Source organism: Conger conger, chromosome 17, assembly GCF_963514075.1.
Source record: "Conger conger chromosome 17, fConCon1.1, whole genome shotgun sequence".
In the NCBI taxonomy this organism is placed as follows: Eukaryota; Metazoa; Chordata; class Actinopteri; order Anguilliformes; family Congridae; genus Conger; species Conger conger.
This window is the reverse complement of record NC_083776.1, coordinates 15,362,552-15,389,298: the sequence shown is the minus strand read 5'-3', so window position 1 is coordinate 15,389,298 and position 26,747 is coordinate 15,362,552. Positions and strand designations below refer to the sequence as shown.

Sequence of the window (26,747 nt, the reverse complement as noted above, 5' to 3'; positions counted from 1 at the left end):
GCAAAGCAATTGGAAGCGACTGGAATAACGTGCTCAACTGTAGTGACAGTAACTGAAGTAAAAATAAATCAATGTCCATCACAGAAAGAACGTGCGTTTGTTTTGATTAGTTATCCTCGAAAACAATCGCGGAGAAGAAACTGGGAATTAAAGGGACCGCCAAAAAAATAGAAAATCACCTGTGACTTCCATGACAAACACCCAGCCATACAAATAATTACAATTCTGGGAGAAATAAAAAATGGAGTGGAGCCTCCCACACGACGTTGCCATTCTATCCCGGCAATAGTGAAGCTCATTGCAAAGATACATGCAGAATGTACGCCTTTACGATAAATGGTTATCACCACACGCAGTGATAATATTCAAAGCACTAAACACGTGTTTTAACTGCGCGGTTTAATATCAGCCTATTTAGCAAAATGCGGTTCCCGTTCACTGATTATGTAATGAGCTGTAGCTCATTTGTGTGTAATTTTGTTTTGTTTTTAAATCATTGTAATTCACAAAAACAGCAATATACTTCTTTTTTAAACATTGAACTCACTCTCACAATTTTAGCAAGCTTTTTTGTCAGAGTCTAGGCTCCTAAAAAGGTGAAGGTTATTTTCTTCATATAGCTTTAAACGTTAAATTCAGCTAATAGGATAGTAAGCAATCCCTAAGGACATTATATGTGGGCATCTTGAGATAAGAATAACTTAATTCATTTCAGCTAAAATCTGGTTAACATTTTGTGCATTTGGAGTGACCGTAATGTGGTGTTTTTGGTGTGTTTTTACTTTATTTATATATATATTTTTTTTTATTCTTGTCCTCCTTGCTTTGAGGTCTTATTCATTGTTCTCATGTGGTTCTCATGTACTGCATACTGACGTCCATCTTGGTTGAGATCCACAATAAGCTATGGTCAGCACTTGATTTTCCATGCTTGAAAGCAGAGCTCCTTGAGATTTTTATTTTGAAAACCATGAGAATAAGAACTTTGTTGGGAGGCATCATTATCACACTTTCACATATGTTTTGACTCTGATGTACATGTAACTGCAGCTGGGAAATAAATAAAATTACACTGATTTAGATTAGACTGTTGCCTTTTTTGTATTTTTGTATTTTTATGTTTTTTCACTTTCATTGAACTGTTTGGTTATACTCAGTTGTCTCTTTCACCATTACTAAACCTTGATATTATTTTAGCAGTTCAGCTTTCCCAGATTTCTTAACAAAAACCAAAGTATTGTACCCTTGGTGTATTAAGGTTATTGGTAATCATTTACTATTTATAACAGCACAGAGTATTTTCCTGAAATGTTCACAAGGTTAAGGAACACATTTCTCTTTCCATACTTCACCACCTGGACCCTCCCTCCCGCTCCAGTTCCTACTGACGGTCTGTGTGTGCACTAGTTTTGTATATACATACGAACTTATAAGGTGTGGAACTTACTTCACTGCTATAACTGGGCGCTGGATATCACATTTACACATTGACAGTACGTTTTCAATGTGTTTCTGTGCATGTGTAGGCTATTTTTTTGTATCTAAACAGTCGTGTTAGTTGGAATGGTTGAACGCTAATGTTTAAGCGTATGTGCCTGATGCCGTTTAAGTGCGGTAAAGTTTAATATTCGATTTTCGGACTTGAGCTATTAAGCTCTTCAACAAAACACTGTGCACAGTGCTCAAAATAACTGTTCGTTAATCAATGGAGCCCAGAGGACGCGGCGCAACGCTTTTTTCATCGCAATTTTAATTCAACAATATATTTCGTCAATAACTTCAAAATGACAATGGTAACACATTCCAGAACAACCGCGTTATGATGTGGGACCGAACAACATTAAGGCATAATATTTCAGCTACCCATTAGGCACATTATTTATTCTTAAACAATATTTATATGTTTGCAACGAATTGTAATTTTTAGGCCATCTGAAAAGTGCTTTGTTGTCTGAAATGTTATCAAGTAAAATAATAAAATAATCGCTTTTTAACCACAGGGCTGAGAGTGTTCAGACAATGTATTTAGGATCAAGAGGATCCCCCCAGGAGTTCATGTTTGAGTTTTTACAGATATTAAAAGTATTATAGTAATATTTCAATAGCTTAAGGGTCACATAACCAATTGACTCCAAACCAATGCCAATTAATTCAACTATTAATGCCACACAGGGTACACCCCTTTATATTGTCAGTCTGTGCGTCTTTATGTTTTATTTAAAGGGAAAAAATAGTATTTCAGCAAGCTGGTTGGTGGCCTTTATAATAGCAGCCAGAAGTTTCAAACACACACAACCTTTTGAAGTAAAGCATCTTGTGTAACCCCAACTGAAAGCAAATGCTTCCAGGCATTGTCTTGCTGGTTGACGGCTTGCCTATTTTCATCTTATCTCCAAATGTCGGTGGATGGTTGTTGGTTCAAGCCCCAGTATAGCCACAACAAGATCAGTGCATCTGTTGGGCCTATGAATGCTTAGTCTAATCAGCTGTAAGCCGCTTTGCATAAAAGTGTCAGCTAAATGACGGCAAAAGTCAAATTTCCTTTGCAACCCAGATCTTGGCACAATGTGATGTGCATTTTATTGATCTGCACTGCAGGAGACAGGTATGCCTGGCATACTGCAGAATATCAGCCAGTGAGGGAATTCTATTTTTGTGATAGAATTGATTATGATGATGATGATGATGATGATGATGATGATGATTTCAAAAACAGGCATCACTTCACATTTCTCAGGAAATAAATCACAAAACAAAAATATCCTACTACAAAGTCACAGATATGATCTGTTGGTCATGTTTTTGGCACCCTTTGTACCTCATGAATATCCATTGCCAACACTGTGGTAGTGGGGCAGCAGTGTCTCCCACTCTCTGCACAGTGTGTGTGTGTGTGTGTGTGTGTATGCCTCACTGTCTGCACAGTACGTTTGTGTGTGTGTGTGTGTGTGTGTGTGTATGTGTATGCCTCACTGTCTGTACAGTGTGTGTGTTTGTATGTACTCAGTGAGCACTTTATTAGGTAGACCTGTACACCAGCTAAATGCATAAAAGCATGTTGATGTGGTCAAGAGGTTCAGCTGTTTTTCAGACCAAATGTCAGAATGGGGGAGAAATTGAATACTTATGTACATGTGATTTCTTAGTTGTTGTTTTTTTTTATAAATTTGCAAAAATTTCAAAAAATCTTCTTTCATGTTGTCATTACGGGGTGTTGTGTGTAGAATTTTGAGGGAAAAAATGAATTTATTCCATTTTGGAATAAGGCTGTAACATAACAAAATGTGGGAAAAGTGAAGCGCTGTGAATACTTTCTAGATGCACTGTAAGTCTCTTCCTGGCATTGCTCTGAGCTTTGGTGTTTCATTTGGTGTAAAACATTTCATATGGAATGGTTTAACAAGTGAAGAAATATAAAAAATATGTGAATGATTAAATGCAAAGCAAAGGGTTTTGGCCACACTAGGTATTGACTTTTTTCTCCAAAAGAGACTATTTTTTATTTTCACAATATATTGTTATCTGTTTACTTATTTTCATCCACATGACCCAATATTACATGAAATAAATACTTGAATAGTACTTGGTTTATGATTTATCTTCATTATGTTAAGTGTATAATCATCACTGCACACTACTGTATTCATGACCTTCTACAGCACTACTTGTGTGTTACCCTTTCTCTATTTGCTGTATGTACAATGTTGTGCAAAAGTCTTATGCACTTGTAAAAAGAAGCATGTAAAGCGAAGATGCTTTCAGAATAATGAAATTAAAAGTTTCTAAATATTGAATGTATTATAAAGAGTAGTAAACAATTAAACTAAATCAATATTTATTTTGATGACCATTAACCTTTAAAACCCACATCAAATCTTTTAGGTAAACTGTCTTATCAGAAAATTGGCTGGTCGGTTGTTTTGAGCAACCTCAGAACATTTAATCTTTTGGATAATTAATGTTTGTCTCAAATTTGTATTTTCTACTGACAAACTAATGTAGAAAACAGTAAAATTAATAAGACTTTTTTTTTTAATCTAGGCTTTTGCACTGTATTTCATGCCAATAAAGCAAACTCAAGTTGAACTCAATATGGATTGGTCTTCAGCATTTTCCTTTGCTTTGATTCCTCACATCCTTATAGGTGTTCAATGACCCTATCCACGGCTGTATTGAATTGCACCCTTTGCTGGTGAGCATTATTGACACACCTCAGTTCCAGCGTCTGCGCCACCTCAAGCAGCTGGGAGCCACAGACTTTGTTTATCCAGGAGCCTGCCACACCCGCTTTGAACACTCTATTGGGTACGTCATGTTCCCTTTAAAAGGTCTCAAGTGCCATTTGGGTCTTGCATGGCAAAGGTTTTTATTAACGTAACCAATTTTGGAAATGTTCAATTAATAGCATTTTTAAGAAAGTCGTGAATGAAGTATAAAACATAACAATTATGCATTGAAAAATAAAAGCAGGGTATGATTTGGTAGCTCTTAATAGTGTCACAGTAAGTATATTTTTGAGTGTGGGTCAAGAGCGTATAGCACAGAGTAGCAGTGTCTGCTAGTTATCAAGTTATCAAATTATTTGATCCAATTTGCCTCTGGGTATCCACTTCCCAAATAATGTACTGTAAACAATGTAAAAGAATGTGGTCTTTCTGGCAGGGTGTGCTACCTGGCAGGCAAACTGATGAAGGCCCTGAAACAGCGCCAGCCTGAGCTGAATATTACTGAGAACGACGTACTGTGTGTCCAGATAGCAGGACTGTGCCATGACCTTGGTATGTTTCACAGCCCCTCCCTCAATACATCTTCCTCTTACCCTAAACAGTTGGTATTGTCAGGGACCAGAACAGTAACCCAGTAGCGAAAACACAGGAGTAAGCTTTCAAGTCTTAATTTTCTTTGCAGCAGAGTAAACAGGCAAAGGTCGATAGCCAGCAAAAGGTAGCAACAGAGAACAGGCAGTTTGTAAAGGAGAGTCCATGCAATGGGTCGGTACACCAGCAGACCGATAGATCAGGGATAATCCAATACGAAGTCAAAGTAATAAAAGGATAAATCTAGAGCTGGAGGTCCAAGACAAAACAGGTCGTAATGGCGATCAATCAGAAATAAGTATGTCAGGACACATAACAATCTGGCAACGAAAGACAGAAACAAAGGGAGTTCAATACATGGACATAACAAGCATGATAACGAGGAACAGGTGAGTGGAATGACAGGAGACAGAAAGGAAATACATATAAGGACTGGGAAGGCGGAGACACGAAATAAAACACAGATGAAATGAATGAATGAATGGAACAACCAGGAAACAGACTATGGTAAATACAGAGGGAACTTAGACAAAAACTGACAATTGAAAAACACAGAACCTGACAGGTATTGGCTTTAGCCATAAGTAAATATAATGCAAGTCAGTTGCCCTAACCAGTACAGGGAATGCACTGCAATTCTGTTATTGTTCCTCGAAGGGCAATTTGCAGAAAGGTTTAAAAGAACACAGAACACACAAGTTAAAAGAACACCTAAAATGACAGGTCTAAGGTAGTCAGCAATACATACACTCACCAAGCACTTTATTAGGAACATTGTTACTTTATTACACCTACATACTCATGCGATTATCTGATCAGCCAATTGTGCGGCAGCAGTGCAATACATATAATCATGTAGATATGGATCAGGAGCTTCAGGTAATGTTCACATCAACCATCAGAATGATAAAAAATGTGATCTAAATGACTTTGACCGTGGAATTGTTGGTGGCAGACAGGGTGGTTTGAGTATCTCAAAAACTGCTGATCTCCTTGGATTTTCACACACACTAGTCTCTAGAGTTTGCAAAGGATGGTGCAAAAAAATAATAATCCAGTGAGCAGCAGTTCTGCAGACATAAATGCCTTGTTAATGAGAGGAGAATGGCCAGACTGGTCAAAGCTGACAGGAAGGTGACAGTAATGCAAATAACCACACAACACACAACAGTGGTGTGCAGAAGAGCATCTCTGAACACACAGCACTAAGTGAATAGGCCACAGCAGTAGAAGTCTAAAAAATAAGTCTAATAAATACCGTATAAAGTGCTCGGTGAGTGTAGAGCTATAGCCATAGAGTTAATAAACTGAATATGCACCAGTTCTCAAAGTTAATATTAAGTTTATATAATATGTAGGGTGCATTATCAGGTTTAAATAAATAAAAAGTATGATTATTTGTGCTTGTTTGGCAGATTAATGGTTCTCTTCTCTCTTGAGCTTGGGTACCCTGAATCCACGCCAAGTTGGAAGGACCTCAAGCTTACTGTTCACCACATTCTCAATTTTCATCTCCTGCAGCCCAACCATAGTTTTCATTCCATTCCAAGCCAATCTCAAATTTGAACCAAGCCTACCCTCAATTTTTTCCTTATACATTCATGGTTTCTCTTTCGGCAGCCTCATAATTGGAATGCTCTTTGGCCAATAAACCCTCCAGTGACTTATTAACCTAAGGCTTATTGTTGGGATAAATCTTTACTAGTTTTGAAGAAATCACAGCATCCTCACAAAAAGCAACTGTAAACCACATACAATATGTGAGTTCATCAATATTGTCAGAAGAATCCTGACGCATTCAGAATCCTGTCCAGTCGAAACAGCCGTGTTGGTGCTGGGTGCGGTCATCTGTCCAGACATCCTCAAATCTGTGTCCGTGTCTGAGCCATAACATGCATCTTCTGTCAGGTTGAAACGGAACACTAATTAGCCTACACTGTCTGTTGATTTGCATCTCTTTCCTTATTGAAGTTGGAGGATAATGTAGTCACGTTATTGGTTGATTTTGTTGCTATTTTTAAAAGTCTGCTATAAGGAGGGTCATCTTCCCTATTGTAATATATTTTATTATTCTTTGGGTTTTACTTTTCCCCAATTGTTATCGTATATATTTTTATTGTGTGTGAGTGACAGTTCTTATCCCCTCTTTCATCCCTCTTGCTGTGGTCAGGACATGGCCCTTTTTCCCACACGTTCGATGGAATGTTCATCACAAAACTACACCCGAATGAGGACCAGAGTTAATGAGCCAGCACGCGTGGCAGCCATGCATGCCTAAATGGTAACACCGCCACCGTTTCACAGATGAAGGGGTTTGCTTTGGATCGTGGGCAGATGGTGGCCACTTTTGGCCTACTCCCTTTTTGCTATCACACTGTTACAAGTCAATCTTGATCTCATCTTTCCAAAATACCTTTTTCCAGAACTCTGCGGTCTCCTTTAGGTTCTTATTAGGAAGCTGTAATCTGGCCATCCTGTTTTTCCTGCTTACTAATGGTTTGCATCTTGCAGTGTGGCCTCTGTATTTCTGTTTGTGATATCTTCTGCAGACAGTAGTCACATCCACACCTGCCTGATAAAGAGTGTTTCTGATCTGCTGGACAGGTGTTTGTGGTTTTTCTTTATTTGGTCATCAACTGTAGACCTCTTTCTTCTTTGGCAGCTCCTTTTACTGAGCTCACCAGTAATTATGTTCCAAGTAGTTTATTTTGGTAAGCCTAATATATCTCTGATGGACTTTTCCTATTTCTCAGCCTCATCATTGCTTCTTTGACTGTCAACTGTCACTGACAACTCTGGTCCTCATGTTGACAAATTCCAATGACAGAATCCAAAGGCAATCCAAAGCCTATAATCAAGACTTGATACTGAAATCTTTCTTATACCTGCACTAATAAAGCGATTGAATACACCTATCACATCAGAACAGATGAGAAGCCAACTGTCCAATTACTTTTGGTTTCCTAAAATGGGGGGACTATGTATAAAAAAGGATGCAATTCCTATATGGATCACCTGATGATGTACATACAGTACCTTCAAATTGAAGGTGACAGTCTGTATTTTAATCTCATTTTATTAATTGTTTCATTTTAAATCCAATGTGCTGCAGAGCCAAAAGAAAATCAATTGTGCCACTGTCTAAATACTTACAGAGCTCACTCTACATAGTTTATACTTGGTGGGTCTCTGAGAAATAACACAAAAAGTACTTGCTGTGTTTTACCAAAAATATAGCTTAAAACTAAATGAGTATTAAGCTATTATCAGTTCATAACTATTCAACGATGATGTTGTCATGGTGGGAGGTAGTACCCGGTGGGTCCACCAGAGGGCTGAGGATCATTAGTTCCACCTGTTCCTCATTAACTCCTGGGGAATTGCCTTCCCCAAGAGTATTTAAAGCCAGTGCTGACTCCCTTCAGTGCTTTTGTGTTCAACGTTTGCACGTGCACAAAGCCGGTAACACACCAGGTAGACTCTGTTCTGGTAGAGTCAGGTACGGTGTTGGTTATTTACAAAAATCTCTGAGACTACCAAAAAATTAGGTAAGGAAGGCGCTCGGTTGTGGTGTTTGTTCACCGACGCCTTCCTGAAAGGTTTTCATTTCTTCCTTTTTGTTTTGGGCTCGTGTGAGCCGGTGGTAGAGGGACGTTGTCCCCGGTATTGTATTTTAGTTTGTGTTTTTCTTCCTGAGCTGCGCCTCATGGGTTTTTGTTTTGTGCCTAGCGGTTTTTGCTAGGTTGTACTTTTATTTGGGGAATTCACTATTATTTCTCAGTGCTTACTTCCCAGCACTATATCTGGTTTGTGTATTCGCCCTGTTTTCTGAGGGTTGTTTTTATTTTCTTCAGCCGTTTCTTGGGGCTTAATTTCTGTTCTTTCCATTACCGCCTACGGGTTAGTTTCTGTTCCTCCCTGTGTCCCGGGAGAAGGTCTTATTGTTGTATCTCACTTTCTTTATTGTGAGTTCGCCTTCAAGGGTCGTACCTCAGTCGCTACTGGCCCTCCACCCTGCCCCTACCCTACAGTTATTGTTCATCCCCAATTTCGATTATTTTTAATTCATATGGAACTAGTACTTTTTTGGTTATTTCTCTGACAGTAATATTCAATTATAAACTATCATTCTATCCATCCCAGATTAATCAGTTGATGACCACTTTAGAACCGCCTGTTTACAGTCCTCACTTAAAATATATATATATATATATATATATATATATATATATATATATATATATATATATATATATATATATATATACAGTTGTGTCCAAATAAATAGCAGTTCATTAAACAAGTGAATAAAGTGCAGATATTTTTAAATAGCTTTTCGTCCAATATTTCAAATGTAGTGGAAACATTACACATTCAATTCCAAATCAAAGCATTAACAAATTTTGGCAAGTCTGCATTATTCTTTTACAGGAAGCAAAGAAAAGGAATATTAATCTGTCAACATTTTTCTCTTCAAACTCAACCACTTACTGTATAAACTGAAGAAATCTTTCAAGATTTAACTTCACTTTAAATGACTGAACCAATATTTAGGTGCATAACCATTGTTTTTGATAACTGCTGTGCATCTGCGTTACATCGAGTCAACCAACTTCTGGCACCTAGAAACGGGTATTTCAGCCCAGGATGAACAAACTACATTCCACAGTTCCTGAATTTTTGGGTTTTGCTTCAGAAACTGCATTTTTAATGTCACCCCACAAGTTTTCAATGGGGTTGAGGTTGGGGGATTGAGCTGGCCACTCCATTATCTCAATCCTTTTTGTCTGGAACCAAGATGTTGCTCACTTACTCATGTGTTTGGGGTTGTTGTCTTGTTGAAACACCCATTTCTGAAGTACTGTCGATGACCACTAGACCAGAAAATAACAATTTTACTCTCATCAGTCAACAGAATGTTACGCCATTTCCCTTTGGGCCAATCGATGTGTTCCTTGGCAAATTTTTACCGATTCTGCACATGCGGTTTTTTCAACAATGGTGCTTTACGGGCAGCTTCTTGCTGATTCCAGCCTAGGGACCCAAGCAGACCAACCTAGCTACGGCTGTGCTCGACATGAATGAACTACCACGCGGAGGCGAAGGATTTACCATCATAGGTCTACGGGTGCTATACGCCGTGATACATTAAGCGTAAATATTCATCCTCCCTAGACCAGTTTGAGGGGGTAAACCATAACATTGAGTGTCAGTAAGGGAAACCACACAGATCAAGTTTTAACAATTTATTTTACCAGGCAGATTACATACGTAATTACACACTAGTTCCAAATACAATATAAAAACATTAGAAGGAAACCAAATTACGGAGTCTTAAAAGTCATACCTGGTAATAAAAGCTACATACGGGAGTCTGGCTACAGACACCCTGTACATAGAAATTACGTGCACAGTGTGCACGGGAGAGACTGATTGCATCCTCCCAGATTGCTTAGTTTACTGTCCTTAAATCCAAAATCTGGCCTTTGATGTCACCCATCTGGAATTTGGAGCCACCCCTCCCCAAGAAACGCCGGGGGGTTGAGGCACATGGCTTTCACTGGGGCAGAGCTCCACACAGTTTCTCCCTGGTTCCTGGTTGGTTATGATGTCCAGGGTTTGCTGTTGCAGAAATAAAACCATTGCACCAGTCGCACTGAAACAATCAGAATAATACCAAACATGAATATTATCTGACTTTGTCATGAAACATCCAATGCTTTATGCATACTTCCAGGGAAACTGAGGAATGAGGGAGATGTGAGAGGGAGGGAGTAAGGAAGGGGGTCGAAGGGAATAATGGGCCCAACAGACCGTGCCCTCTGAAACCTTCCCGTGCCGTAAAGCATGTTTCCCCTGTCGTAACAAGTTTTACGGCTGGAGGCCTGAGTCTTCCCCCACAGGCTCCTGCCCGTATGGGTGCAGAGTTGGTGGGGGTTAATGGTGCATGCTCCTGGGTTAAATTACTTTACAGCCACATATTACCACAATACCAGAGGAACCCAGCAAGCTGACCAGCGCCCTGAGTGACAATGCCAGATGTTAATCATTTCCGCCTTACAATGACAATGTGCGAAACATTTGCTTCCCTTCTTCCTTAATAAAGGACAATTAATGACATCTGTTTTTATTAAAATCCACACTATTATTTTGAACACGCCCCTTTCAAGGAATGTGTCAATTACTCAGAACAAGCAGCGTGCATGTCATGACAGTTGGGTCTGTTTGCCAGTTAATGATTAATTTGATTAAATTCTTTTAACCAATATCCAATTTCCATAATCTTTACAAACTTCTCTTTTTGTCATTAGAGACTCCTACTACCTGGGCATGCAAAATAGCTTTGACCACCGACGCTTCCTGAAGTTTTCACGTGTGTGTGAGGTGGACGGATTGAAGCACATCTGCCCTAGAGACAAGGTACTGGTGCCACCGTGCCGAGACCAGGACCCCACACACCACATCGTGAAATGGGATCTATTATATCTGGAATAAATGTGTAAGCCTCACACGAACCCAACGACAGAATTTAGCGAGGGTGAAGGTATCTGTGTGCTTGTCCTTCTGATCTGAATGAGGTTAGTAGGGTTAAATGTTAATGGTTAATGACTACATCAGCCAATAAATAAACCAAGTTACAAAGAGAGTAGTACCACTTTCTACTGGTCCGGGCATCTCCACAATAGGGCCAATAAATCTACCTTCGTATTTATTATCTAACTCCATTTTAATAATCATTTAGATTAGTTATCTAGCTTTGGTAGATTTCTTATTTATAATTTAGACTTGATCGCTAAAGGAATCCTGTACCGTAACAGACTCCCTGAACAGTCCTCTGTTGGTCCCGCCACATGTCACATCGGCCGTTATGTGCATGTGTCATGGTGGGAGGTAATTCTCACTGGTGCCACTAGATGGCCGAGGATATTGTTTCCACCTGTTCCTCGTTTTCTCCAGGGGAATTACCTCCCGGGAGAGTATTTAAGACCAGCATCGACTAGTTTTCAGTGCTTTTGTGTTCAACCGTTCGCCCTTGGCACAAAGCCGGTAAAGCGCCCGGTAGACTCTAAACCTATATGAGTCAGGTACGGTGCTGGTGGATAATTCTCTCACTGCTAAAAAGGAGAAATATCTAAAAGGTAAGGAAGGCGTACAGCTGGAAGTGTTGTGTGTGCAGGCGCCTTCCTCAAGGGTTTTGTTTTTCTTTTGGACTCGTGTGAGTCGATGGTAGAGGGACGTTGTCCCCGGTGTTGTATTTTGGTTTGCATTTTTGTCCCGAGCTGCGCCTCGAGGTTTTTATTTTCGTGCCTAGCTTTTCTCGCTAGGTTGTATTTTCTTTTGGTTTTCACTCAGTGCCCAGCTATTTGGCACGGTACCAAAGTTATTGGGTCGCCCTAGTTATTTAAGGGTTGTTTTACGTTCTCTAGCCGTTTTTGAGCTACTTCTCTGTTTGCGATTTCTAAGTTTGGTTTGTTTAATTTCCTTTCCTCCCATTGTTCCGGGAGAAGTCCTGTTCCTAGCTGGGTATCCCTATTTCGGTTCTCCCTGGGATTTAGTGACTGACACGTTCGCGTGTTGGTTAAAAAAGGTTCTACCTTTGGTCGCCCCTGGCTCTCCGCTTAGCTTCCCACGCTACAGCATGTCTCACAAGCTGGCTAGATATCTCCAGTCATTACAGAGGTCGCAGGAATAACTGCTTTTGGGTGTAGGCGATGGCAGCTCAGGGACCCAAGAAGACCAACATTAGCTATGACTGTTCTTGACATGAATGAACTGACTAGCGGAGGCGATTGATTTACTGTCAGAGGCCTACGGGTGCAATATGCCATGATACATTAAGCGTAAATTTGCAGCCTCCCTAGACCAACTAGGGAGTAACCAACAATGTATTTTACCAGGCAGGTTACTTACTTAATCACATTAAATTCCAAATTAAATATAAATAAAAGTTTTACAAGAGAAACCAAAATTGCAGAGTCTTAAAAGTCATACCTGACAAAGGCTATACGCACTATGTGGGTCTGGCTATAGACACCACAACAAAATCTACATGCATTATGTACATGGAAGTCTGACTACATTCTCCAGTATATAAAAACTACACTAAATAAAAGCACAAACCAGGCCCTTGATTTTTGATAGGATTTGATCAGGGGGGTCGAGGCAAATGGCTTTCACTGGGACAGATACTTGCCATTCCCATTACAAGCTGAAGACCTAGTTTAAGTATCTTTGTATTTTAGATTCAAACAAGTCTCATGCATTGCACATGGATTATACTTGCACCAAACTTCCCTTTTGCTGATATTATTTATTATTTTGATATTATTAGGACTTTTGATTTGCCATTATGATGCGTATGTTAATCGTATGGTTTTGTGAGCACCTTGCCAATTTCTGTTGGTTCCAGGAAATGGAAAATTTGTACGACATGTTCTACACACGGTATAGCCTTCATCGCCGGGCCTGCCGGCACAAAGTGGGAAACATCATCGCAACAATGTGAGTACCTTCACACTTCCAAAAAGACCCCAGCTCATACTGGGGAACCATGTCCAATATTGCCTCGCCATAATGATATGAATGTAAGCAGTGATGGCTTCTCTTGTCTACAGGATAACAGAGGCTTTTGTGAAGGCTGACACCGGTTAGGCACTTTACTTACCTGTTATATAGGGATGGAAGGCTCTCATATTGCCGAGATTTAACGGAAGAGCAGCAAATTAAGTGCCCGTTAAAACACAATGGTATCAAATTTACTAAAGAGCAGGTGCTATCTGCATCACCTATATGCAGCCCAAGTTTTTGGAAAATTGTGTAGCTTTTGAGAACGTTTAGGCTTAAGAATTAACCTACAACTGATGATAATAATAATAATAATAATAATAATAAGAAGAACCCCCCCCCCCCCCCCCCCCATTCCCTGTTCAGACCACATCTTCCAGCAGATCCTGTATTCCTCGTCTCCAGAGCTGGCTGAGGCCAATGCCATCCTGCGAAACATCAATTGTCGCAAGATCTACAAGTTTTTGGGCAAGATCCGACCCAAGAATCCTGTGGCAGACACATCGGTGAGACTAGATGAACCAGTCTGTAGACGCTGTAAAATGGGGGAGAGAGTGAAAGAAGGAGATGGTGGGAATGACAGGGAGCCTTGACAGAGCATATGAGTCCAGCATTTCTAACACAATCAGTGCCTTTTGTAGGGGTCCATGCACGGGCTCCAAAATATGTAGGGGTCCTCGCACAGGCCGCCAAATAACGTAGGGATTTTACTCTCTACGAAACCGGGGCGCCAGTTAATGTTATGTAGCAGTATAACTGCAAAAAGTAATCAGTCATAAAATTACTGTTATCAGAAATATCCAACCACAAATTTAGTATTTCAATTAATAATTAAAATAACCAATATTAATGATTGAACACACCGATAACCTGAAGGTTGGAAGTTCTTCGAAAGACTGCTTTAACTCGGCTCTCATGTCTTTGTGATTCCAAAACGGACACCGGGGTTTAATAAAATATATTTATTAAACAACGTACAAACACAGAACAGATAAACTAACGGGAACTAGTAGGGGAAGTTAGGGTGTGTGTGTGCGTGTGTGTGGGCTCGAGCAAGCGCACGTGTCGCTTGAACAAAGGAAAGGTAAAAGTGGGAGTAGCTAGCTTGGGTAAGCTAGAGTTCTTACTGAGTCCATACACATCCAAAAGACGTGCTGTCCTTGTAGAAGCGGCGATGGTAATGTGAATGTACTGGAGAGGTGCGCAGGCTGGGGCGTCTTAGCCGTGCGTTGTCGTCTGGTCCACTCGGTTGCTGGAAGGATGTTCGCTTCAGTTGTTCTTTGGTGAGCTTTGCAGGGGTAAACTGATGTAGCGTTCCGTGTGCACCAGTTTAAACTCGCTATAGGCCACGAAGTTACCGCAAGGTAACTGGGTGGGTCCATAGGCCTGGTAGTGCGCTGTGCAGCATTCAGCCTCTGTCCGAGTCTCGGAGCAGATGAGCTGAAGCGAATGGCCAAAAAGGGTGCGTCGAAGAGAAGAAGCAGAAGAGACAGAAGAGAGGTCCCAAGAACGTGTCTTGCTCTTATACAGGACCGTTTATTGCTCCCGCCATTACGGGATTGGCTGAACCAAGTTAGACGTCATTCGTGGTGGACGTCGCGGAATTTTCCTGTGAGAATGTAGTCCCTACACTTTATACCTCTGTCTACTTTGTGTCACTGTTCTGTAGTAGGTCTTTCATCACTCTGACTCGGGTGGTCCATTTTTCTTCAGGATGTGCGCGCCGCGATAGCAGCCAGCATTGCTCAAGCCTTGCCTGACAGCAGAAGAAGTGTAACACTTCAGGCTGAAGATTTCGAAGTCACTGTGAGTCAAATGTCTACAATAATGCCTCTTTGCAACTGTTCTCTGATTGAAACCTTATGTACACCATGCAGGTCAGTTATAATTATTATAAGAATTCCATTTCCAAATACTTTGTCATATCAGTGACATTAACTTATTGTGTGAAATTGGAATAAACAACTATTCCTGATGCCATACACACGTAATGACCACTGTATACAACCTACAAATGTTCATGAAACAAAACCGCCATCCCCTGCCTTATAAAAGTAACAACATCATGGCACTATTGTATTTAACAATGCGAATACCTGGAAACCATTTACTTTTACATTTCTGCTTGGCCTGCGTTTAACCATGTTTCGAAATGTTCATGTTTGTCAGCCTTGACTGTGGTTACCAGTCAAGATGCTAAGATGCTATGCTAAATTTATCACAATATATTTATCAAGCATTGTGAAGCACACATTTCATCTCTGTTGGATTAGAGTTGGCTTTGAGCATACTTGGTCATATGGCAAGGTGAGAAACAATGTTTACATTGAGAATTGATTTCATGGCATACTCTTTTCAAGGTTCAGATACTCACAGCCACACCACATTGCAAAACTGGGCTGTAATCCAAACCCAGCCCTGTTTTTATTTTTTTTATTCTTTTTCTCATTTGGCAGACACTTTTATTCCAAAGCAATTTACAAGTGCATAGGTTCTTCCACAAGTTAAAGCATCACATCCATAACTCGTAAAATACACATGAAGTTTAGAAGTTGTTCTAAACATATAGTCATCATTGAAGTGCAATTTTTTTATTTTATTTTATTTTTTTGGGGGGGGGGGGGGGTTTAGACAAGAGGGATAGGGATATCAGAAAGGAGGGAGGACTAAGGTACAGTTTGAAAAGGTGTTTTTTTGTCTGCGTCGAAATAGGGGGAGGGATTCTGCGGTCCTGACAGTGGTAGGCAAGTCATTCCACCACTGAGGAACCAGAATGGAAAACAGGCGTGAACGTGCAGCTCGAACGCCAGGTGCTCGTAGAGAGGGAACCATAAGGCAACCAGAGCTGGCAGCTGGGGACTTGGGGACTAGTGGTCTAGCTGGGGAGTAGGGAGTGATTAAGGATTGTACGAAAGGTGGGGCAGTCCCCTTAGCAGCCTGAAATGCCAACACTAGGGCCTTGAATCAGATGCATGCGGCAATAGGAAGCCAGTGGAGGCCAATGCGGAGCGGGGTGACATGAGCCGACCTGGGCTGACTGGTCATCAGGCAGGCTGCAGCATTTTGAACCAGCTGGAGGGGCTTGATGACACAAGCTGGGAGACCGGCTAGGAGCGAGTTGCAGTAATCCAGGCGGGAAATGACGAGCGCCTGGACTAGGAGCTGGGTGGCTTTCTCCGTCAGGAGATGACGGATACGGCGTATATTGTAGAGGAAGAATCTGCAGGTTCTGGCAGTGGAGGATACTTGTGGAGCCAGGGTGAGGCAGTTATCAAGAGTCACCCCAAGATTATTTGCCATACGGGAGGAGGTAAATAAAAAGTCCTCAACAGTCCGTGAGAGGTCGATTGTCGGAGAGGACTTAGCAGGGATGTAGAGAAGCTCAGTTTTGGCAAGGTTAAGCTTCAGGTGGTGGGAAGTCATCCACGCAGAGATATCAGCCAAGCAGGCAGAGATCTGTGCGGTGACCTGGGTATCGGGGGGGAAGAAAATAAAGAGTTGGGTTTCATCGGCGTAAGAGTGATAAGAAAAGCCATAGGAAGACAGAGTGTATAGGGAGAAGAAGAGAGGACCATGAACTGAGCCCTGTGGGACTCCAGTTTGTAGGGGGTGAGGGTCAGAGACTGAGCCCCTCCAAGTTGCCTGGTAGGAGCGACCAGAGAGGTAGGAGGAAAACCAAGCAAGTACAGATCCTGTGACAACCATCCCAGATATCGATGAGAGCAGAATCTCATGGTTGACTGTATCGAAGGCGGCCGACAGGTCGAGGAAAATGAGGACAGAGGAGAGGGATTTTGCTTTAGCAGAGTGGAGTGCCTCGGTGACCGCGAGCAGGGTGGTCTCAGTGGAGTGGCCACTCTTGAAGCCGGACTGGTTGGGATTGTGGAGATTGTTGTGAAGAAGATAAGTGGACAGTTGGGAGCAGACCGCCCTTTCCCGAGTTTTAGCAAGAAAGGGAAGAAGAGAGACAAGCTGGTAGTTGTTCAGAGCAGAGGGGTCGAGTAGGTTTTGTGTGTCTCTGACTCTGGCCCTCTTCAGGGAAGAGGGCATGGTGCCGGAACAGAGGGAGGTGTTGATTAGAGAGGAGAGAAAAGGGAGAATGTCATTAGAGATAGATTGTAGAAGGGGAGAAGGGATGGGGTCAAGAGGACAGGTGGTCGGGCGGTGGGATGTAAGGAGTTTCAAAGTGTCGGAGTCTGAGAGGGGAGAAAAGGAGGCTAGGGAGTTGGGGAAGGTATGAGGGTCAGCAGGGGGAGAGGGTGGGGAGAAGGAATTGCGAATGGCATCAACTTCTTTTCCAAGAAGAAGACAAAGTCATCAGGTGTGAGTGATGAGGGAGGTGGGGTGAGGGGGGGCCAGAAGAGAGGAGAAGGTTGAAAACAGTTTGCGGGGATTAGAGGCGGCCGCGTTAATTTTTGAATGAAAGAAGGAAGATTTAGCTAGAGAGACAGAGGAATGGAAAGATGATAGGAGGGCATGGACAGAAGCTATATCACTGGGGAGACAGGACCTTTTCCATTTTCTGTCCGCTACCCGCAGTTTGGTTTGGACAGCTCGTAGAGCATCAGAAAGCCAAGGACTGGGGGGGAGGCCTGAGAGAGTTTGGTGGTGAGGGGATACAGAGAGTCAAAGGAAGATGAGAGGGAGGACATGAGGGTTGTAGCAGCGTCATTGGGAGACAGTCCAGAGAAAGACTCTGCAGATGGTAGTGAGGAGAGGATTGTAGATGAGAGGATGGAGGTAGACAGGTGGCGTAGGTTCCGCCAACAGGTGATAGTGGATGGTGGGAGAGATGGATGGATGTTAGAGGAGAGTGGAAGAGAAAAATAGATGAAGGAGTGGTCAGATATATGGAATGGTGTTACAGAGAGGTTGGTTGTTGTGCAGCCCCTTGTGAAGATGAGGTCAAGAAGGTTGCCTGCTTTGTGGGTGGGAGGGGAAAGAGCGAGGGTAAGGTCAAAAGAAGAAAGGAGGGAGAGAAAGGTAGACTGGGTGGACTCTGAGTTGAGGTTGAAGTCACCCAGGAGGATCAGGGGGGTGTCATTTACTGGTGAGGAGCTAAGGAGGATGTCCATCTCATCCAAGAAGCTCCCCAGAGGACCCGGGGGGCGATAAACAACAATAATAAACAGTTTGCACGGCAAAGTAACAGAAACCGCATGAAATTCAAAAGAGGAGAAGGCGAAGGAAGAGGAGAAGACACTAGATCTCCATGAGGATGAGATTAGGAGACCTGTGCCACCTCCTCTGCCAGAGGTTCTGGGTGTGTGGGAAAAAGATAAGGCAGAGGAAAGGGCAGCCGGGGTGGCCGTGTTCTCAGGTGAGAGCCATATTTCAGTTAAAGCAAGAAAGTCAAGGTTGAGGTGGGAGGCATAGGCAGATATGAAGTCTGCTTTCTGGCAGTTCCAGAGGCCACCAGCCACACAGAGATCAATACCAGCGGGAGGGAAGATGAGGTTTGAGATATTCTGGCCATGTTGGCGGGAGGCGAACCTCCTACCTGACTGGGACCTGGGGAGAGGAGAGAGGACAGGAATGGGAAGGAAACACATGGAGGGAACTAGGGAGGACAAGAGGAATACTACGTAGTGAAATGAGGGAAGGCAGCGAAAACAAAAACACTCATCAGGCTCTCAGACAGCCTCGATAGACACCCTCGACTTTGTACACCTGCGACTTCGTACGCCGAGGCAAGTAGCCGAGGCTGCCGCACACAGCTGCCGCTGTTGCGCTACACAACTGCTTAAATAACACTGACGCTGAATACAGAAAATGCTACCAAGCCACTGCAGAACACTAATGCACACTGAAGTGAGTTCAGGTGTGCCAGTAATTATACCCTAAACTATTGGCTCCTCCTACAACAAAAGCTGTGGCCTGCCAGCCAGTAAAAACAATAGCCTAACTCAATAGCCTAGCTCACCTGAGAGAAACAAACACCTAACCCAGTTTCGCTGTAATTTAATAAACACCACTTGTATTCGCTAACAAACAAACAAATACACAGCAGAACACTATAATGACAACTACACTGAATTAGAAACAACAAACAAATGATTTAACTAATCCAGGAGAAAATGCTACCAAGCCACTGCAGAACACTAATACACACGCCTTAGCATAATTGTCTCCGTTTCATGCTAATAACACTATTTTTAGTAACTTTGGCATGCTTTCTGCGTGTGCTCTTTTGTTCCCTGTTTACTCCTGCAGATTATTAACATGGATTATGGGATGAAAAACCATAACCTGATCAATAACGTGTATTTTTACACCAAGAATGACCCCACAAATGCCAGAATCATCAACGAAGACGAGGTAGGAGGTTATTTGGGCTTCTGTATAATTCTGGAAAATTTTTGGATAGACAGGAAGTACAGGATGAATCCTATTTTCCTTGAATCATGTCCGTCCATCATTTGTGCATTTCCTGATGCCTGGCAGTGGACCGTCTTGCCCACAGGTGTCCCAGCTCCTTCCGAAGACGTTTGCTGAACAACTGGTCCGGGTCTACTGCAAGAAGACTGATGACATAAACTTTCAGGCAGCCAAGATCTACTTTGAGGAGTGGCGTAAACGTCCCCGCTTGAGCAAAGGTTAAACATCCATCCTCTAGCACAGCCCTTTTCCCCACCAATATGGTGCCTTATCCACAGATTATCATTTGAAAACAACATAATAAACATAATTCCATCCATCCATCCATTATCTTAACCCGCATATCCTGAACAGGGTCGCAGGGGGGCTGGAACCTATCCAAGCATACATTGGGCGAAAGGCAGGAATACACCCTGGACAGGTCGCCAGTCCATCACAGGGCACACACACCATTCACTCACACACTCATACCCACGGGCAATTTAGACTCTCCAATCAGCCTAACCTGCATGTCTTTGGACTGTGGGAGGAAACTGGAGTACCCGGAGGAAACCCACGCAGACACGGGGAGAACTCCGCACAGAGAGGCCGACGGGGATTCAAACCCAGGACCTCCTTGCTGTGAGGTGGCAGTGCTACCCACTGCACCATCCGTGCCACCTAATAAATATAATTATCTTATGTATTACTTTTGGGGGAATGAAGTGTTTTTAGTTTTTTAACTAGTGCTAGTTTCAGATTGGTCAGCTGTACATCACGACCAATGACAGAGTAGCTTCTTAATTCCCTTGAAGATATGACATCACTCTGATGAATAGCCTGTTTCCGTGACACAACACTCACATTGGTGATTTATTGAATGGGAGCCTTGCCTGTTGTTTGACTTGTAGTATCTGTGTCCAAATCCATGAATGCATCTTTGTAAACTCTTTGAAGATCAATGCATTTTGAAAGCAGCCTTAGTTGGGCAACAGAAATTGTATTGGGAGACGCTTGACAAGGCTGTCCTGGAAAAATGCTAGTATGAGGGATGTGAATCATATAACAGTCATTTAGTTTAATGCAGTAGAATAATTCCATCCCTCACTGACATTTTGTCACTCGTTTAGAATGTAGATGTGCCTGGCCTGAAGCTGATGGAGAGCTGAGATGATGATGAAGATGAAGGTGGTCATCTGAGGGGGCATCTTATTTACATTTATTTGTGTTTTTTGGGGAATAGTGCCTTGACTGCAAAAGTAAAACTCTTCTACATAGCAGGTGGTGGTGTTGAGATGGGAGATGGCTGTTCATAAACTAAAGGGAAGATTACAAAGAAAATGTATCATTATCACACTTTCATATGTGTCTCAGTCTGTTTTGACTCTGATGTACTTGTAACTGCAGCTGGGAAATAAATACAATTACACTGATTTAGATTAGACTGTTGCCTGTATTTTTATGTTTTTTCACTTTCATTGAATGCCTGACTGCTGTTTGGTTATATTCAGTTGTCTCTTTCACCATTACTAAACCTTGATATTATTTTAGCAGTTCAGCTTTCCCAGATTTCTTAACAAAAACTAAAGTATTGTACCCTTGGTGTATTAAGGTTTCATAATTATTGGTAATCATTTACCATTTATAACAGCACAGAGTATGTTCCTGAAATGTTCACAAGGTTAAGGGACACATTTCTCTTTCCATACTTCACCACCTGGACCCTCCCTCCCGCTCCAGTTCCAATTGGCGGTCTGTGTGTGCACTAGTTTTGCATATACATACGAACTTATAAGGTGTGGAACTTACTTCACTGCTATAACTGGACGCTGGCTATCACATTTACACATTGACAGTACGTTTTCAATCTGTTTCTGTGCACGTGTAGGCTATTTTGCCACTTTTTGTATCTAAACAGTCGTGTTAGTTGGAATGGTTGAACGCTAATGTTTAAGCGTATGTGCCTGATGCCGTTTAAGTAAGGTAAAGTTCAATATTCGATTTTCGGACTTAAGCTATTAAGGTCTTCAACAAAACACTGTGCACAGTGCTCAAAATAACTGTTTCTTAATCAATGGAGCCCAGAGAACGCGGCGCAACACTTTTTTCATCGCACTTTTAATTCAACACTATATTTTGTCAATAGCTTCAAAATGACAATGGTAACACATTCCAGAACAACTGCGTTATGATGTGGGACCGTACAACATTAAGGCATAACATTTCAGTTACCCATTTGGCACATAATTTATTCTTAAACAATATTTCTATGTTCGCAACGAATTGTCATTTTTAGGCCATCTGAACAGTGCTTTGTTGTCTGAAAAATAGTCATCAAGTAAAATAATAAAATAATCGCCTTTTAACCACAGGACTGAGAGTGTTCAGACAATGTATTTAGGATCAAGAGGATCCCCCCAGGAGTTCATGTTTGAGTTTTTACAGATATTTCAAGTATTATATTAATATTTCAATAGCTTAAAGGTCACATAACCAATTGACTCCAAATCAATGGCAATTAATTCAACTATTAATACCACACAGGGTACACCCCTTTCTATTGTCAGTCTGTGCGTCTTTATGTTTTATTTAAAGGGAAATAATAGTATTTCAGCAAGCTGGTTGGTTGCCTTTATAATAGCAGCCACAAGTTTCAAACACACACAACCTTTTGAAGTAAAGCATCTTGTGTAACCCCGACTGAAAGCAAATGCTTCCAGGCATTGTCTTGCTGGTTGACGGCTTGCCTATTCTCATCTTATCTCCAAATGTCGGTGGAAGGTTGGTGGTTCAAGCCCCAGTGTAACCACAACAAGATCAGTGCAGCTGTTGGGCCTGTGAGCAAGGCCCCAAACTTAGTTTAGCCCCCTGCTTAGTCTAATCACATTGAGGGCGACATGGCTCAGGCAGTAAGAGCAGTCGTCTGGCAGTCGGAGGGTTGCCGGTTCAATCCCCCACCCGGGCTGTGTCGAAGTGTCCCTGAGCAAGACACCTAACCCCCAAATGCTCCTGACGAGCTGGTCGGCGCCTTGCATGGCAGCCAATTTCCGTCGGTGTGTGAGTGTGAGTGTGTGTGTATGAATGGGTGAATGAGAAGCATCAATTGTACAGCGCTTTGGATAAAGGCGCTATATAAATGCTAACCTTTTACCATTTACCATAATCAGCTGTAAGTCTCCTCGCATAAAAGTGTCAGCTAAATGACAGGAAACGTCAAATTTCCTTTGCAACCCAAATCTTGGCACAATGTGATGTGCATTTCATTGATTTGCACTGCAGGAGACAGGTATGCCTGAATATCAGCCAGTGAGGGAATTCTAATTTTGTGATAGAATTGATGATGATGATGATTATGATGATGATGATGATGATTTCAAAAACAGGCATCACTTCACATTTCTCAGGAAATAAATCACAAAACAAAAAATATCCTATGACAAAGTCACAGATATGATCTGTTGGTCATGTTTTTGGCACTCTTTGTCCCTCATGAATTTCCATTGCCAACACTGTGGTAGTGGGGCAGCAGTGTCTCCCACTGTCTGCACAGTGTGTGTGTGTGTGTGTGTGTGTATGCCTCACTGTCCGCACAGTGTGTGTGTGTGTGTGTGTGTGCCTCACTGTCTGCACAGTGCATTTGTGTGTGTGTGTGTGTGTGTATGCCTCACTGTCCGCACAGTGTGTGTGTGTGTGTGTGTGCCTCACTGTCTGCACAGTGCATTTGTGTGTGTGTGTGTGTGTGTGTGTGTGTGTGGATGCCTCACTGTCTGCACAGAGCATTTGTGTGTGTGTTTGTATGTACTTTATTAGGTAGACCTGTACACCAGCTAAATGAATAAAGGCATGCTGATGTGGTCAAGAGGTTCAGCTGTTTTTCAGACCAAATGTCAAAATGGGGGACTTTTTGACTTTTGACAATGATTGTTACATTTACATTTACATTTTTGTAATTTGGCAGACGCTTTTAATCCAAAGCGACTTACAAGTGCATAGGTTCTACCACAAGTCAAAGCATCACATCCAGAACTAGGAAAATACACATGGAATGCTGTTCTAAACATATAGTCGTCATCATAAGTGCTATTTAAAAAAAAAAAAAAAAATTTCTGGGGGGGGGGGTTAGACAAGGATAGGGATATCAGAAAGGAGGGGCCGGGAAAATGAGGAGGGAGGACTAAGGTAGAGTTTGAAAAGGTGTGTTTTGAGTCTGCGTCGAAATAGGGGGAGGGATTCTGCGGTCCTGACAGTGGTAGGCAAGTCATTCCACCACTGAGGAACCAGAACAGAAAACAGGCGTGAACGTGCAGCTCGAACGCCAGGTGCACGTAGAGAGGGAAACATAAGGCGACCAGAGCTGGCAGACCGGAGTGGTCCAGCTGGGGAGTAGGGAGTGATCAAGGATTGTATGTAAGGTGGGGCAGTCCCCTTAGCAGCCTGAAATGCCAACACTATGGCCTTGAAACGGATGCGTGCGGCAATAGGAAGCCAGTGGAGGCCAATGCGGAGCGGGGTGACATGAGCCGACCTGGGCTGACTGGTGATCAGGCGGGCTGCAGCATTCTGGACCAGCTGGAGGGGCTTGATGGCACACGCTGGGAGACCAGCTAGGAGGGAGTTGCAGTAATCCAGGCGGGAAATTACGAGCGCCTGGACTAGGAGCTGGGTGGCTTTCTCCGTCAGGAGATGACGGATACGGCGTATATTATACAGATAGAACCTGCAGGTTCTGGCAGTGGAGGATACTTGTGGAGCCAGGGTGAGGCAGTTATCAAGAGTCACCCCAAGATTCTTTGCCGTACAGTCAACAGTCAGTGAGAGGTCGATTGATGGAGAGGACTTAGCAGGGATGTAAAGAATCTCAGTTTTGGCAAGGTTGAGCTTCAGGTGGTGGGAAGTCATCCACGCAGAGATATCAGCCAAGAAGGCAGAGATCTGTGTGGTGACTTGGGTATTGGGGGGGAAGGAAATAAAGAGTTGGGTGTCATCAGCGTAAGAATGATAAGAAAAGCCATGGGAAGAGATAACAGAACCAAGAGACATGGTATATAGTGAGAGGAGGAGAGGCCCAAGAACTGAGCCCAAGAACTGAGCCCTCTCCTCTGCCCTGTGAGGACAGAGGAGAGGGATTTGGCTTTAGCAGAGTGGAGTGCCTCAGTGACCGCGAGCAGGGTGGTCTCAGTGGAGTGGCCACTCTTGAAGCCAGACTGGTTGGGGTCATGGAGATTGTTCTGGAGAAGATAAATGGACAGTTGGGAGCAGACCGCCCGTTCCAGAGTTTTAGCGAGAAAGGGAAGAAGAGAGACAGGCCGGTAGTTGTTCAGGGCAGAGGGGTCAAGAGTAGGTTTTGTGAGCAGGGGAGTGACTCTGGCCCTCTTCAGGGAAGAGGGCATGGTGCCGGAAGAGAGGGAGGTGTTGATTAGAGAGGAGAGAAAAGGGAGAATGTCATTGGATATAGATTGTAGGAGGGGAGAGGGGATGGGGTCAAGAGGACAGGTGGTCGGGCGGTGGGATGTAAGGAGTTTCAATGTGTCGGCGTCAGAGAGGGGAGAAAAGGAGGCTTGGGAGTTGGGGAATTGCGAATGGCATCAACCTTCTTTTCAAAGAAGGAGACAAAGTCATCAGGTGTGAGTGATGAGGGAGGTGGGGTGAGGGGGGGCCAGAAGAGAGGAAACGGTTGAAAACAGTTTGCGGGGATTAGAGGCGGCCACGTTAATTTTTGAGTGAAAGAAGGAAGATTTAGCTAGAGAGACAGAGGAATGGAAAGATGATCAGAGGGCATGGAAGGAAGCTATATCACTGGGGAGACAGGACCTTTTCCATTTTCTCTCCGCTGCCTGCAGTTCGGTTCGGACAGCTCGTAGAGCATCAGAAAGCCAAGGACTGGGGGGGGAGGCCCGAGCTAGTTTGGTGGTGAGGGGACACAGAGAGTCAAAGGAAGATGAGAGGGAGGACATGAGGGTTGTAGCAGCATCATCGGGAGACAGTCGAGAGAAAGACTCCGCGGATGGTAGGGAGGAGAGGATTGTAGATGAGAGGGTGGAGGAAGACAGGTGGCGTAGGTTCTGCCGACAGGTGACAGTGGATGGTGGGAGAGATGGACGGGTGTTAGAGGAGAGTGGAAGAGAAAAAGAGATGAAGGAGTGGTCAGATATATGGAGTGGTGTTACAGAGAGGTTGGTTGTTGTGCAGCTCCTTGTGAAGATGAGGTCAAGAAGGTTGCCTGCTTTGTGGGTGGGAGGGGAAAGAGTGAGGGTAAGGTCAAAAGAAGAAAGGAGGGAGAGAAAGGTAGACTGGGTGGACTCTGAGTTGAGGTTGAAGTCACCCAGGAGGATCAGAGGGTGCCAGACAGGGTGGTTTGAATATCGGAGAAACTTCTGATCTACTGGGATTTTCACACGCAAGAGTCTCTAGACATTGCAGAGAATGGAGCGAAAAACTAAAAATATCCAATGAGCAGCACTTCTGCAGACAAAAATGCCTTCTTAATTAGAGAGGTCAATGGAGAAGGGCCAAAGCTGACAGGAAGATGACAGTAACGCAAATAACAAAACATTACAACAGTTGTATGCAGAAGAACCTCTCTGAACACACAACGTGTCAAACCTCTAAGTGGATAGGCTGCAGCAGCAGAAAAGTAAAGTTATAAATACCTTATAAAGTGCTTATAATGTCTCGCTGTTTGCACAATTGTGTGTGTGTGTGTGTGTGTGTTGCATTTTTGTAGGTGTCAAAAGAGCCATCCCAATGCCTCGTATATGAGTGGAAGGAGCTACGTGCTTGAACATTTGACATTTTCTGAAGTTAATATATAGCAATGTTAAATTAATTTTAGAATGTTCTGTTTTCTTTGTGCTATGGATCGAGGCACAGGTTGAGTCTCTAGCTTAGACCTGGCGCGGACACGCCATTTAAATGAAGTACTCCTTGTTGCCGTCGTCCATGGAACCTTCCAGTCCTGGATCTCTCTTCAGTGCGGCGTCAGGAGTCTCTGGGCGCTCTGTGCCTTTG

General features: G+C 42.9%; 1 protein-coding gene across 1 annotated transcript in view; it reads left to right on the top strand.

Moving 5' to 3' along the window:
- The first annotated feature begins 1,784 nt into the window (after nucleotides 1-1,784).
- LOC133116921 (deoxynucleoside triphosphate triphosphohydrolase SAMHD1-like) overlaps nucleotides 1,785-26,747 on the top strand; it is a 39,889-nt gene continuing 14,926 nt past the window's right edge. Inside the window, 3 exon segments of the mRNA XM_061226933.1 lie at nucleotides 1,785-1,793; nucleotides 4,145-4,305; nucleotides 4,663-4,778. Coding sequence (XP_061082917.1) covers nucleotides 1,785-1,793; nucleotides 4,145-4,305; nucleotides 4,663-4,778 — 286 coding nt within the window.